Raw genomic sequence first — 15,463 nt, forward strand, 5'->3', positions numbered from 1 at the left:
ATCCTCGTTGATATTGATAAATCATATCATAGTGGGAAAGTGGGGGGGGAAACCAGCACATAGAACGTTTGGAGGAGTTGTAGACCAGTGTGTTAAAATGTTCTTACCGCGAGAACGGCAGCAATGGGAATAGCAGCATTCATGAAAACTGCACAGGGAGAGAAAGCAGGTTGTATTAAAGCTGTGTGCATATTTATATCGGCTAAAAGTGCTTCATCAGCTATGTTGATACGTATAAATGTAATGAGTCCCCGGGACCTGCAGGGGGTCATTTGATGAAGACTGAGGAATCTTTTTCCTGCAAACACAAACGAATGCAATCGACATAATTCAAAATGAGGTTAGAGGTTTCTGTTTTCATCTTACTGGACATGGATGTGTAGAAGGCGAAGTTCTTGAGGCTGGTGAGCTCTTTGCCTCTGGTGTCCTCCACGCTGCCACAGAAGATGTTCTCCCAGGCGTACAGCTTCAGCAACTTTATGCCCTTCAAGATCTCTGTGGTCTTCTTCAGACGCTCCGTCGAGTGTTCCTGAGGACAAAACGTAATGTGGATTCACATCATGAAGTTCTGTTATTTAAAGAAAAACAGAACATCTGGAGGGAATACGATGCATTTCAAAGCAAGCGTCCTGCTTACTAGTGAGCTTTTCTGCGTGTCTGCCAGCTTTGTAGCTATGAGGTACTGGACCGGAGCCAGCAGGACTATGACCGATGCTCCAACCAACGCACTGCAGCCCAACAAATAGTAGAGCAGGATCACTCCCATCACGATCTGCAGAGACAGAAGAGAGAAGTCTTCACTGCGGAAGATTAAGACATGGCCAGAAATGTGAAGGAGGTCCCCTCTTCAACCCACCTGTACAGGCATGGCCCACAGGTTGGGGCAGAGGAAGAGGAACCACATCAGCTGGTTGGTCTCGATAGCCACCAGGTTGTTGATCTGCCCCAGCGTCATCTCCCCCATAGACATGTTGGAGGTGGACAGACGCAGCATTTTGTTGTAAATCATCGCCTAGTTAAAGAAATAAGACATGTAAACAGGATTAATGTTAAAGGGATGTTTTGAAGTTCGGTATAACGAGGTACTTCTACATAGTCAGCGTATTACTACAGTAGATGCAAAGTAAACCTATATTTCTATTCTTATACTTTTCAATCGGTTATGTTTTGCTCTTCTCTATTTATCCGTACTTGTCAATAAAAGCTTATATTTATTATTTACTCGACCTCTTCGAAGCAACACCTCAGAGTGGAAACAAAACGTCCGAACCTAAATGATGTTTCACTCACCAGCAGGGCTCCCCGCAGGTTGATGCCGGTTTCAATAGTGACGTAGTACGAGGCCTGCAGGAAGGTCCTCTGCAGGATCAGAGCCAGGAAGAGAAGCACAGCCAGGACGGAGGTGTCCTTCAGCAGCTCAATGGACGGCATGAAGTACACGCCCAAATGCGTCTGCAACGAAGCAAACACACAAGATACGTGAAGTTCTTCCTGAACGGTTGCACGCAGGTCAAACAGGTATCAAGAGAACCACCTGTGTGAATATGATTGGATGTTACTAGTCAGCTAAAAAACTGCAGTTCCTCAAATGGCCACTTGAGGCTCCAGAAGCGAGTCAATCCCCATAGACCTCCATGTTAAAATGCCCAACTGGACAGTAGAAATCTACATACATACTGTGATCGGAGGACTTTATCAATATGCACAACTCTTTCTTTTTTAATTCAGATTATTTGGAAATATATATTTTATATTTTAATTGTAATTTTTTTTATTCTATATTTGTGTTTATTGTACTTTTCTTTGGTATTTTTCCATATTTTATTGCATTTTTCTCTCGTCTTTATTTGTTTCTTGAACATATTTTATAGTATTTTTTCATATCTTTCTTGTTTTTTGTTCTTTTCTATATATATATATATACATATATACACACACACACACACACACACACATGTACATATATATACATATACACTTTTACTTTTTATTTATCTATGTTTATGTTATGCACAAATACAACAAAGCAAAACTCTGCAATAAACCTGATTGATCGTGATAAAGCCCCACTCTCAGCACATAGTAAGTGTACGAATCACACACACACACACACACACACACACACACACTCACACACACACACACACATACACACACACTCACACACACACACACACACACACACACACACACCAAAAAGCTCAGTGTGATGCTCAGCAGACCTTGCCTCTGTATTGAGTGTGAGGTGAGTGGGGAATTTTCCATGTCACTCAGACATGCAGCGCTGCTCTGCTCTTTATCTCCGCTGCCCATTACACCCACTTTAATAGGCAGGAACGGACGCGACTACGTCTCCCATTCAACATCCACTATAACAACATCCAGCCAAATGGACTCAACGATAATACACTCCCATCACAAGAGCGCGTCTGCTGTGCCTCTGTCTGTGTCGTGATCTTTGGAGGAGGCCGAGATGGATTTAAGAGGAGTCGATGTCTGTGATCAGCTCTGCCAGCATCGCTTCCTTCGCCAGCTGGAGCGTCTGTAAGAAGTGTCTGCTTTCTCTCAGCGGCGGCTCACACACTCCACTGTGCCATCGTGGCTGGATACTAATGTTCTGTGTTATTGTGGTGGAATAGTTACAAGTTTGGTCCTGATACATCTGAAATAAAGTCAATATTTTGTGCAGATATTCAATGAAGTGTTTAAAGTTAAAGTTAGTGTCACTGGTGGAGTTTGTGAGTTTGATGATCCGTTGCACCACTAATACGTGTGCATTGATTCATTCTAATGTCACTGTATACGAGATTCTGCATGTGTGTTCTTGTACTCCGACACTTTGGACATTCTTAGAAAGTGGGGACATCTTTTGGAGACTGAGGACATTTTTGAAAGTATAATAATATCTGTTCTTCAGTGCTTTTAGAAGGTTAAGACTTGGTTTTAGGTTGAAGGTATGTAGTTGCCAGGATTAGGGAGTGTATTACGTCATTCCTCACATGTATAAAAGTATTGCGTGTGTGTGTGTGTGTAATGACATTTCAGCACCTGCGTGTTATGACATTACAGAAACACAACCACGTCAGACACGGCATCGTTCACACGTACTGGTGGCGACATGATGGCTGAGACCAACGCCCTCGGTGACATCACACCGGGAGTGAGTCATTCATTGGTCGGCTCGACCACTCAACATCTCCAACAAGCAGCGACACTATGTGTGTGTGTGTGTGTGTGTGTGTGTGTGTGTGTGTGTGTGTAGACGACTCACTAATTTGAACTTTTAATAAAATGATCTTATGTAAGCAGAGTGTGGTCGCATTGACGCCTTCAGAACTTCCAAAGAGATTTCTCTGAAGGGGAATTAATGAACGACGTTTAACCTTTCACATCGTAGCCACACTCCCCCCCCCCCCCCCCGCTATCAATTACCCCGGCTTATACTACTGAAATACAGCACATTTCATGTGTGTCACAACCTACTTACGGTCTTTGATTTGTCTTCACGGATGAGTAATATAATCTTCTATCTCTCTCTCTCTCTGGAAGACCTCCAAACCATTAAAGTTTAAACGCAACAGGAAGTTATTTTTTTACGGGAATCGAACCCGACTGTCACGTCACTCTTGACTTGCAAACAGAGTTGCCAAACCACCGTGTTCCCCTCACACTGGGAGTCATGTTGTCAAGCAGGAGGATTTGAGTCAAGCTGCTCTCATCCAGCATTCGCAGCGATTTCTACGAAAGACTATGCATCATAATTTTGTAGTTATCACACAAAAATGTTTCTTGAATCTTGGACAAGGAGGTATAAAGACCACTAATTGAACAACCAGCGACCTTTCGGCCAGGAGACCGCTGCTCGATCCCCATGCGAGACAAAAAGTCAATATTCCTGTTTTTCTCACGTAATTTCCGTGATTATTTTAACCCAAACGGCAATCTTTTCCTAAACCTAACCTAGTTTTGTTCCCTAAATCCTGACTTTCCTGTGAAGACGGAAGTTTATTTTGAAAAGATCGTATTCATGTAATGAGGGGAAATTTACGCTTTTGTAGGAAAACATTTGAAAAATGAGATACATTAGATATCACACGAACTGTTGTATTAGGATATGTTGATTGAGTAGCAGTATTAAAGCCTTTCACTTGCTCAAATTGAACCTCACACCCACACTCACACACCAACTCGCTTCACTGGCTCGTACTCACATTGGCCTCGATTTCTTTTGCCGTCGGGCCGACGCTGCTGTTGTTCAGGTACTTCACGATGCCGGAGATGCAGAGCGGCCCGGCGAAGCCCAGCAGGTCGGCCAGGTAGCGGAAGGTGCTGCTGAGCAGGATGGGGCGGCCGAACGCTCGATACATGGAGCGCCAGATGGACGGGGCACGGTTCGGATCCTCAGCCGTCTGTCGAGAGTTGATGGACGGAAGAGAGTAAATAGGTTTGTCTTCGGACACCGTCAGCAGCAGGAAACCCACACTGCATTAGTGTTAAATCGGGTAAGGGAGTCCATCAGCTCACCCTCTGGTCCTCGTAGGCGTCTTTGAGCTGAAGGTAGTTGGTGAGTGCTCGCATGGCGATGGGCAGCTTGCCGATCTTCTTCAGCTCGATGGGCCTCTTATGGGCTCCCATGATGAGAGGATTCATCCACCAATATGTCGACTAAAAATATGCAATTAATCATTTACTCCACTGCAAAGTATTGATTATGAGACCTGAACATGAACAGACACTGTCTAACTTCTTACTTGTGGCCTAAAAAATTGAATTGGGTAAATTTGATCTATCCTGATCATGAATATCAATAACTGTTCTGATCATTTTTTTTTTAAATCACAGTGTGTTTTGGTCTACCTTGGACAGCAGGTTGACAAACGGCTGCAGAAAGCGAACCCCCAAATCCTGCAGATCTTCTGGAGGTTTCACCTTTTGGGGGTTGGCAAAGAACACGTATTTCTACGGGGAGGAGAAAGAGACAAAATCAGAATTAGACGTAGTCTTCAGTCACCATTTATCCTGTTTGGAGAAAAGTTAAATACAGTTATTAGAAAATATAAATGCGTTTAGTTTTGTTTCACATATTTCCTGCACTAAACACCTTAAAGGTTATTTATTCACTGATGCTGGATGACTTATGGGTCCTCACCCTGACTCTTATGACGTTGATCTCCACGCCCATCAGCAGTCCGTACAGCACCACTAACAGGGCCGTGATGCAGAACCTCAGGTGCTGCGGTCCAACATAGTGCTCTGCAAACTTCCACAGCTTAATGGACTTTGTGATGAACGCCAACACCCAGTAGATGAACAGTACTGTGGGGAAATAGAAACGTTGTATAGCGTCATATTGACGGTTTCATTGCTGCTTTTTGTTGTGATGAGAGTCTTTTTAAGAGTAAAACTCAAGCACTTTCAAGGTACACAAACCAAAAAATGTCCAGTCTCTTAAAAGCTGGGAATGATGATTAACCACTGTTGAGTCTCACCAAGCAGCAGTTTGGGGAAGTTGGATGTCTCTATGTTGTGGTAGTAAACCACGGACGTTGTGGCTGCTATGAAACCCATGAAGGCTGGCATGAAGAGATGGAGGTGGTTGGTACTCATCCCCCTACAGCATGAAGCAAACACAGGACATAATTCACATATTCAAATTCCTATTTCACTTGTATGACAACAGAAAATATATTGTTTTTGTCTCACTTGTTGGAGACGATGCCCTCTGCGAACTCGCAGACGTGGACGAATAGCAGCGAGAAGGTGAGGATCCATCTCATGTTGTGTCCGGGGAAATGAAGCCATGTGTTGTGATGGATCTGGACCTTGGAGCTCTGACTGCCCCAACCTGATGGGTAGACAGAGAGACAGAGAGACAGACAGGGAGAGAGAGAGAGAGAGAGAGAGAGACATGATGAATCTGAACTCAACGAAAAGGGAAACGTGAGGGAAAAGAAGACGTTCAAGATGTTTAAACCAGCAAAAAGTTGACATTTTTGCTTGAAAATCTAGTTAAAGTCACTGTGAGGACCTTTTACCTGGTCCTGAACCAGTCTCAGTTTAGTTCTGGTCCTCTATCAGACCTCCATCAGTAAAGAGACCATCAGAGAGAAGATGGTCTTATTCTTAATGCTCGTCATCGGAGCCACCGGGTCAGATTCTGGTGAAACCAGATGAACTCATGCAGGTTCACCAGAAACTCCTTCAGCTCAGACTCCAGCAGAGACCCGTCCACCGTGGACAGACCCAGATCCTCCAGCAGAGACCGGTCCACCGTGGACAGACCCAGATCCTCCAGGAGAGACCGGTCCACCGTGGACAGACCCAGATCCAGTTACAGATTAGTTTTTTGTTGACTAATCCACTCTAAACACACACACGCTTCATGAAAGTGTGTTAGTGTCAGTTTAACTATGGGAGCTCAGTAGCACAGAGTTTTATTTGATAGTTTGTTTTCGTGAGGTTTGTTTCTGCTCTTAACTAAATGGACCGCAGCCTTGATGGAGGCTCAGGGGATGGAGAGCATAAACTAGAACCAGGAAGCTTCAATTAGTGAGTCCTCGGGGAACCGGCTGAAGGCTTTGTGGTCGGAACTATTCCCATAAACTACTGTACACACACACACACAAACACAAACACACCCACACACACACACATATATACAAATATTTAAATGGGTACAAAACAAAGCAAATATGTTCATTGAATTATTACACAACTGAACTGAATACATAACCCTAAACTCAGCAATAAATATCCCAAAATACGTATTTGTTTGCATGTATCTGTTGTTGCCCGTCTGCTTGCTGTTTGTTTTACGGTCTGGCCTCCACTGGATCTCTGGACTGTTGCTCTAGTTTCATCTGAACTGCTCTTCAAAGCTGCTTAATGTTCACTGGTGATGAGAAAGAGACTTTAAAATGTGTGAGAGAGAGAAAGTTAATATCACTAAACACATCTGCTCTGAGTAACAGATTATTGTAACACCACTCAGAGGAGAGTCAATCCCTCATTCACTCCTCACCGTCTGTGTCTTTATGAGGTTGGTGTTTGATATCATTGTGTCACATTTAAATCATTTCAAACCCATTGATGTTCAGATTTTAATATTTGTTAGTAACTATGTTCAAAGATTCAACTGAGATCTTTAATCAGCTTTTGTCGGCTGAGAATAAAAATGAAAATGAGAGAAATTAAATGTTGATTAAATACAACTCACTGACATAACATTTGTCTTTTTGCACAAGCTATTTACTAAAAAGAAAGCACGATGAGGGGAAGTTCAGGGTGCGTTTTCCCAACACCTCAACATCTAGAAGTCCAAATAATAAAGTCTATCTCCTGTTTATAAAACCAGTGTGGAGTCAGTCTTATTGTTGATGCATGAGAAGGTTTTGTTGCATCTTCTGACCCAACAAGACCACAAAAAAAACACTAAAAGCAAACACAGCTTTCCTGAAAAACAAGGCGGTGGTCTCTGAGTCGAGTGCCTTCCAGACATTGTGCTGGGACGGACACTTCCAGGACGAACAAAAATAACTCAGACGACATGACCTTATATTTGGGTCGAGGTTCGACACGTGAACGATGATGTGGAAGCAGCTCATTGTGGCCCTTTGTGCTACAGAGGATGAAGAGGATTGAGTCAGTAAGTAAACACTTGAATATGAACTTAAGCGAGCTGATGGCTTCACTAGAGAAGACTCACCACCATGTTTGTCCTGCTGAACTACAACAAGACGAGATGAGACTGAAACCTACTCTGTACATGTACGACCACTCTACTGCTGATCACCACACTCTAAAGCTGCTGCGCTGCTCTTGTGAAATATGCATCAAAGTGTGTAAACACCCAACAAACATTGGACTGAAACACCACATTTGAAAAATATTGCTTTCTTTACGTACTGAGGAAGTGGATCAGGTGATTGATCGTGAGAGCAGAGACGTTACCGTATGAAACACTCACTCACATATTCACACATTGAAGAAGCAGGAGCTCTTAGACCCTGGATAGGTGACTAGTCCATCACAGTAGGTGTTCCACTATAAGAAGTATTTAACACATTTAGTGTCAAACAATCTCAACAAAAATCAAAGTCCAGTAATCTTCACAGGATTATTTCTGCCCCGACTGCTGCAGAGATTTCTGGAACATTTCCAGCAGAGAAGATGAAGCCTTAAGAGGCTTAAGTAGATATAAATGGCCAATATACAGAGACAGTACTTTGGAATTAATGTAATGTGTGTGTGTGTGTGTGTGTGTGTGTGTCTGTCAAGCTCCATAACCTACCGATGAAGAGGATGGGGAAGGTGATGAAGAGCAGGAAGACATGGGGAACCAGGTTGAGAGCGTCCACGAAGCAGCCATTGTTGAGCATGCCGTCCTTCACGCTGTAGGAGTTGATGTCCTGGTCGTCGCCGCAGAACGACAAGGCCATGCCACCGCCCGACTGCTGCACGCAAAAAACAACAATCAGAACGCTTCTAAAACGCCCAAAATAGAGAACAAAAACTGTATTGTGTGTTGTAGTATCTCATGTTTTACCATTGTCTTTGAACAGTTAGCCGTTAGCGTCACTAGCGGTGCTTTGGTTTGATCTTTGGATACTACGTCAGACATTTTCGTGGGATTTCACACACACACACGCACACACACACACACACACACACACACAAACAAACAAACACACACAGAGAGAAACACAAATGCAAGACATGAGAGCTATTTCAGGGCCACAGCTACAGGGCTCCTGGCTCCTGGTGCTTTACTGTTAGACGAATGTCATTAAAAGTTGTCGCGACGCCATGACTTCAGTTTCGACAGACTCAGGTTTTGGTTATCTGAGTCGGCTTCACTCACTGACAACTTTTAAGGCTTAAAACAATCGTACGATGAGCTTTAAAGTTCTTAAATGATTGCTTTATAAAGTTATAAAGTTTAGGAATGTTTGTTTTTAATGCCTTTTATTTGTTGCCTTATTCAAACATTTCCTTAAACATACAGTATAGCAGATGTTTTTTAATTTATACCTTCTAACATTTTGTCTCCATTCCAAACCAAAAACAAAGATGGCCACCAATGGCCGCACCTTGCGGCCATTGGTGGCCATCTTTGTTTGGGGCATTTTAGTGCCAATTGTGAAGACATTTTTTGGACAAACTGGCTTTACAGATATTTTAGTGGGGAATATACAAATGGTGCAGAGGTGGTTTGAGATATTTCTATCGAAATTTTTGTCTAAAATTTGGCACCATTGGCTTCCACTAAAACGGTCAGAATTGAAGCTACTTACAAGTGCTGTTCTCGAGTATAACTTCAAATTTCTGTCCATTGTTTTGATATTTTAAGTGGGGAAATATATAAATGGTTATTTCTGTCAAACTTTTTGTCAAACTTTAAAATTTGGCACCATTGGCTTCCACTAAAACGGTCAGAATTGAAGCTACTTACAAGTGCTGTTCTCCACAATAAGAAAACACAATATTTCCCGAGTATAACTTTGAATTTCTGTCCTTTTCTTTGCTTATTTTTGTGAATAATTATTTTTTTCCATATGAATATCCCTTTAACTCTGATTTAATGGCTCACTGACAAGTAAATAAACCTCCAAAAACCACCAAAAACAACACCTGTGTTAAACTACAGCCCTGTTTATTAAACCCCATCATTTTAAAATAATAAATACAGCTTTAACTAACATTTAAAAAGCTCATTTGCACACAAAAAAACTCATAAACAGCAAAGTCTCTTACCTCGAAGAAAAGTAAAAATCCTTAATGACAACGTTTCATTCCGGATGTCTGGATTTAAAAGAAAAGAAAAGAAAGAAAGAACACAAACAGAGAAAAGAAAGAAGAATACAGTGAGAGCAGAAGTGTAAAAAGTTGATTATTTTTAGCCCCCGCACTGCATCAGCTGCTCTGCATGTTACTGCTGCCCGTCTCTGCCAACGGTGTCAAGTTACACCGAGTATGACACAAGGCTTCCGGTGAAACCCTTCAAAATAAAAGAATCAAAGTATAATGACTTCAACAAATGTCTTTTTCTCACAGATTAGGAATAATATACAATAAATATTATGGTATTACAGATTTAAGCACCATGAAATACTCTAAGAAACGTATAAAGACAACAAATGATGCTTTAATTCACAATAAAAACCACGAACAAGCAAAAAGTAACGGTAGGCCCAAAATAAGCCTCCTGTGTTCCTCAGTTTAGTCTGATTAAATGCAAGTGTATTTATGTAAACTGTATGAGCCATGTAAGCATCATATCAAATTAAATATTAAAGGTATTAAAGGTGTAGAGCTCCTCTACAAGGCAGGGATTGAGAGTCCCCTTTAAGGCATTTCCTTTTCAAGTAATCAATACAACCATTAACTATACATTATAGGAGACCTGAGGGCTTTGGGGCCCCTGAGGGTCGGGGTACTTTGCCTGTTTTGTAATGGCCTTGTCAGCTTTTTGACATTTCGCACATCCTGGGTAACTTCATGCATTATTTCATGCCCTTGTGTTCCCCTCATTTGTTATTTATAACATAATTGTTAATTTCATTATCCAGGTTTATATTGGGCAGTGTTATTATACTAATAGAAAGTATTTGGTTTTACACTCATCTTCACTTCAATTCACCCAATTCAAATATCTATATATTATAAAATTACATTTCTGTTCGATTTTGCTCTTCTCTTGCGTTTTTTGTTGATCAATTTGTCTGAATCCCCTTGTGATAAAAATAGCTGCATTTATTTTGAAGGTATAGACTTCAAGAGTTCCGGTATAAGTATGCATAAATTCAGCAAACTTGACAAAGCGTTCCCAGATCAGATTTCCACACTTCGACCAGTCTAGCGGTGAGAAGGTGGTTCATTATTAGCATCCTAGAAAGCCAACTGACATGTCAGTTACACACATACAGTTTATAAACAAGCAGCCAGTAATATCACCTTACAGTCTGATCATATTATGAAGCAATTTGCATGTCTGAAAACTTAATAAAACAGGTTTCTGATCCTTTTTCAACACTAAATAAATATGAAATATAATGCAATTATTCTTAAAAGAATAGACAGTGCTTCAGCAACATGTATTAATATTTAAATATTAATATTAATAAATTTAATACGTCGGAATATGCTTGACGTGCTACGGTAAGAGTATTGTCTCACTTCCGGTTACCTTACTTCCGGTTACCTGCCTATCTGTTATCTGACAGCGTATTTTTCGCCGCTCCAGCTAAACCCAGTTAATAGTGTGATATTCTTCAGTACACGCGGTTAACTACCTGCTGTACATATAACCACTCATCGCTTTCTCTCCATCTTTTACCGACATTTGTTTACGCGTTCTGCTAACGTCAGCTAGCGTACTGTAGCTTAGCAGCTAGCTTCACTACCTACCTCTGCTGCTCTTGCTCGTGCTCGTGGTGTCACGTGTTCAGTTATTCCTCTGGTCTTATTAGGAGAGACGGCATTCATATCTCTCTGTCTGTCTGTCTCCCTCCCTTTCTCTCTCTCTAAATTTAAATGAATCACATCTCTGCAATGTTCTAGTCATTCAGAGGGCCGGATTGGTCCCTTTGGCGGGCCAGTACTGGGCCCTGGGGCTGTATGATAGACACCCCTGCTGGAGAGACCGTGGCCAATTCAATTAATTAAATCAAAAGTAAACAGAAGAGGAGTTGTACAAAATAACCCAATACAAGTTAACACCACCAATGCAACAATAGGATAATTAAATATGTTAAATATCAGATCTATGTCATCTAAAGTATTAGTAAATGATTTAATATCAGACAGTCAAATTGATTTATCTTATCTTTCTTAAACCTGGCTGTGTCATAAAGAATATGTCACCGGCCGAGGAGGTGGAGTGGCAGCCATCTTTGACTGAAGCCTGTTAGAAATAGTATATATCCTAAAACAGATATCGGATAAAGATGGAGGATCAGTTGCAGCAGAAGAACATCAGTGTGGTCTGGAGGGGCCTCAAAACCATGTCTGGCCTGTGTGGTTCTTTACTTATCAGATTTGATCAGTCATCCTCCCATCCCCCCATCCAGTCCTCCAACCCCCATCGTCTGCACCCATGCACTCTGTATTGTATATCCTCTTCACCCTTCACACACAACTCCTCTAACTGACACCTGCCAAAGCTCTCAGACGACTCTGCAGCGGTCGGCCTCATCACGGACGGGGATGACGGGGAATACAGAGACCTGAACCAGGACTTTGTGGGCCGGTGCCAGCGGAACCACCTCCACATCAACTCAGGGGAAACCAAAGAGCTGGTGGTGGACTTCCACCGGTGTAAACATTCTCTACATAGACTGTCTCATTCATTTATTCACTCATGTTCAATACAAACATTCAGTCCGACTATAGCATGTTTTAGTGTTTGTTGGGTTTTTTTCACGGTTTTTACTTATTTATTGTACCATTACTGTATGATTCTGTATGTATTATACTTGTTTTGATCTTGTTTTTCTACCTTTGTCTGTCTGTTTGTTTGCACTTTCCATTTTGCTGCTGTAATCAAGGATTATCTTGAAAGCCTTGTTCTTAATCTTTCACACCCAACCTGGAGAACACTACAGCCAATTATATTCGTTATAGTGTACCGCGTAATTATTGTAGGTGATTTTAATATTCATGCGTAGATGCTTAGTCATAATTATGAGATGATAAGTCATAATTGTGAGATAGTTTGTCATTATAATGACTAAAAGGATCTTTATTTTTTCATCACAGTGGCAGAAATGGGCTTCCACAGTCCTGGGACAGAGGATGTCATATGTGTATTGTGGGCCATACAAAATACATTTAATTTAATTACATTATTTACAGTCTATAACCTGATTGCATTGCTGTTATTTCCCCCATAATCTAAAAGCTGGATCAGAGAGGATTCACACGTGGAACCCGCTTTGTTTGGCTTTCACACGTTGGAGCGAGGACCTTGGATCGGGGCGCACTGAGGCGAACAAAGCCCTGGCTGTCGACAGTAATGACAGTTATTCATGCTGATTTCATGTAATAACAGCATGATGCGACTCATGCACGCGTGAATCCCTGGAGCTATAATAAACCACTGTAGTGTCTTTCACGTGTCGTGCAGAACCACCTACAAGGTGATTCTTGATCCAGTCATCCCCGCTGAGAGGGAACCAAACCTCCATTCACAAATGTAAAGTCTTCACACGCGTAGACACATTAATGTGGTAGAAGGGGAGTGCAATGCTTTTTATCAAATCAGTCAAGTATGTGCCTATATTCGGCATGAATAAAACCAATTTAAGAAGATTTATTTGTATAAAACTTTAACTTTTGAACTGTTCGGTCTGTGATCTCCTCAGCCCCCTTCCACCAAAACGTGCGTTACTCCACAGACATCAACAAAGGAGTGCAGCGTGAATACAACTCATATTATTATAATTAGTAGATTGTATGGATGCCGAAATAAAGATGTGTCTTCTATCAATTCAGATATTCTATCTACTTGTATAGGTAATGCATGTATTTGGGTGGAGAGGCAGAGAGATCTTAAACTGTAAGATGGTTCAATGGAGTCTGGTACGCGCTGCATGCCCGAGAGGACGCGCATGCACCTCTCTGAACTGAAGACGTCGTGTTACACCAGGCTGAGGCTGCAGACATCTGGTTGTGAAAGTACAGCGGGATGAAAATAGGAAACACTTACCCAACCTCTGACGCAGTTTTTGGGGGCACGCGCTGTGGGTCAATGCGTCCCCTATATCCCGGATCTTAATTCCCGAGTGCGACGTCTTATTATATTGCGGTTTACACTGAAGGCACGGGGGACAGGAAATGCATACACATGACATTTACTGTGTCCGCTCAGATATGGTATTATGGTGCATGCACACGCACACACACACACACACACACACACACACACACACACACACACACACATTGCCAGATATGGCTGGCTTTCCTCCGCTGAAATGTCTCATTATGCATGCCAACAAAATGGGCAAATGTAGGTCAAACTAAAGCCGAATAAGCATAACGGAGATGACTCGACTGTAGTCAAAAATGCTGTTTGAAAGCTTTTAGTCACTGTAAAAGGTAAAAGGAGCGTGTTTATATTTAATCTAACAACCAGTGCACCTTCACTGACAGAAGAGGTTAGTTGAGGGTCTGAACTGAAGATATGGGCTTCAAATGAGGGGAAGCCTTGAATGTAATGTTATTATAGGGTCGGTTTATTACAATAAAACATAAAATATTAAAAGTCTGCTGAACACACCTGCACAGGTCACAGTATGTGGAAGAAAATACATATTTTATACTTTATACATCTAAGCAAGATGACACAAACTCTCTCCTCTCTATTTTCAATAATTAGTTTAGAGACATGGCTGTAAATAACCTGAAACAAATCACATCTATTCAGACTGTCAGTCTCGTTCCACCTGCGCTACATTTTATTTTGAAATGTGATGGATTGCGTTACAGCAGAGAACAGGAAGAGGGCGCTGTTTCCCCCGAAACCCACAGAGAAAAACCTTGAGAGGAAAAAAAGAGCAAATTCAAGCTGTGGAATCTTCCTGGAATTGCAAAAAAAGAGCCTATTTATTTAAAATTGTGTCATGAAAATCTTTTGATTAAAGCCACGCCAGGAATCCGTACTATTGGTTTAGGATGTGTGTGTGGTACTTTATACTCTATTTCCTATAAGAGGGAAATATACTTTCCTTATCTTATGTTTAGGTTAAGGGTTGGGTAAGTCTCCAGGAAATGAATGGAAGTCAATAGTCGTGCTTCCATTCAATTGTCAAACTTTTCTTTTTTGTTTGCAAAAAATAAATGTGAATAAGGTGTTTCCATCATCGTGTTTGTTGTGAATAAACTAAAGCGTAGTTTGGTCAGAAGTTGGCTCTCTAGACATCGCATGGCTGTAATCTACCTGTTATCAGAGTAGAAGAAGAAGTTGATATCTTCAGACATTTGTTTTCAATTAGGTGACTTTTAATTGCTCTTTCGTGTCGGCCATGTTTCATGTCGTCCAGCGTCAAAGACAAAGACAAACATTCACACGTCATGGAAAACATCTGATCAGTCGTGCGCCTTTCCACACACGTTTTATAAAGAAATACTTCCACATACGCATAAATATATGTGAATAGAAACACGACTCTGTGTGTGTGTGTGTGTGTGTGTGTTTACACCACAGCTAGGGGACAGTGTGAGGAGATTCCCATCCACCAGTGATCCCAAGAAACTGTGAGGGAAGAAGTTGATCTCTGCTTCCCTCCATCATAACCTGTAATGTCCCTCATGGTTCAACAAATACTCCCACTCACCCTCTCTTCCTCTGTCTCTGCATGTACACACACACACACACGCACACACACAGCAGAAGAAGAAAAATCAGACAGCTGTTCAACTTTCACTTTTAACCTTTACGTCACCGGTGGAGGAAGCACTTGTG

General features: G+C 41.6%; 1 protein-coding gene across 9 annotated transcripts in view; it reads right to left on the reverse strand.

Annotated features, from left to right (window-relative positions):
- abcc9 (ATP-binding cassette, sub-family C (CFTR/MRP), member 9) overlaps window positions 1-13,892 on the reverse strand; it is a 42,405-nt gene extending 28,513 nt beyond the window's left edge. For 4 of the 9 annotated variants that reach the window (XM_031858941.1, XM_031858939.1, XM_031858942.1 and 1 more), the window contains exons 1-15: window positions 13,706-13,891; window positions 9,754-9,801; window positions 8,546-8,607; window positions 8,291-8,453; window positions 5,704-5,845; window positions 5,490-5,614; window positions 5,150-5,316; window positions 4,858-4,959; window positions 4,525-4,665; window positions 4,212-4,409; window positions 1,291-1,452; window positions 857-1,012; window positions 638-772; window positions 367-529; window positions 108-148 (exon numbers count right to left, since the gene is read on the reverse strand). In XM_031858941.1, the coding sequence (XP_031714801.1) occupies window positions 108-148; window positions 367-529; window positions 638-772; window positions 857-1,012; window positions 1,291-1,452; window positions 4,212-4,409; window positions 4,525-4,665; window positions 4,858-4,959; window positions 5,150-5,316; window positions 5,490-5,614; window positions 5,704-5,845; window positions 8,291-8,453; window positions 8,546-8,607; window positions 9,754-9,801; window positions 13,706-13,850 (1,950 nt within the window). In that variant the 5' untranslated portion in view covers window positions 13,851-13,891. Of the gene's footprint in view, window positions 1-107; window positions 149-366; window positions 530-637; window positions 773-856; window positions 1,013-1,290; window positions 1,453-4,211; window positions 4,410-4,524; window positions 4,666-4,857; window positions 4,960-5,149; window positions 5,317-5,489; window positions 5,615-5,703; window positions 5,846-8,290; window positions 8,454-8,545; window positions 8,608-9,753; window positions 9,802-13,705 lie in introns of all 9 variants that reach the window. The other 5 variants (XM_031858940.1, XM_031858938.1, XM_031858936.1 and 2 more) reach the window with 3 other exon arrangements.
- Between the last annotated feature and the right edge of the window lie 1,571 nt (window positions 13,893-15,463).

Source organism: Anarrhichthys ocellatus, unplaced genomic scaffold, assembly GCF_004355925.1.
Source record: "Anarrhichthys ocellatus isolate YVR2014 unplaced genomic scaffold, GSC_Weel_1.0 scaffold21, whole genome shotgun sequence".
In the NCBI taxonomy this organism is placed as follows: Eukaryota; Metazoa; Chordata; class Actinopteri; order Perciformes; family Anarhichadidae; genus Anarrhichthys; species Anarrhichthys ocellatus.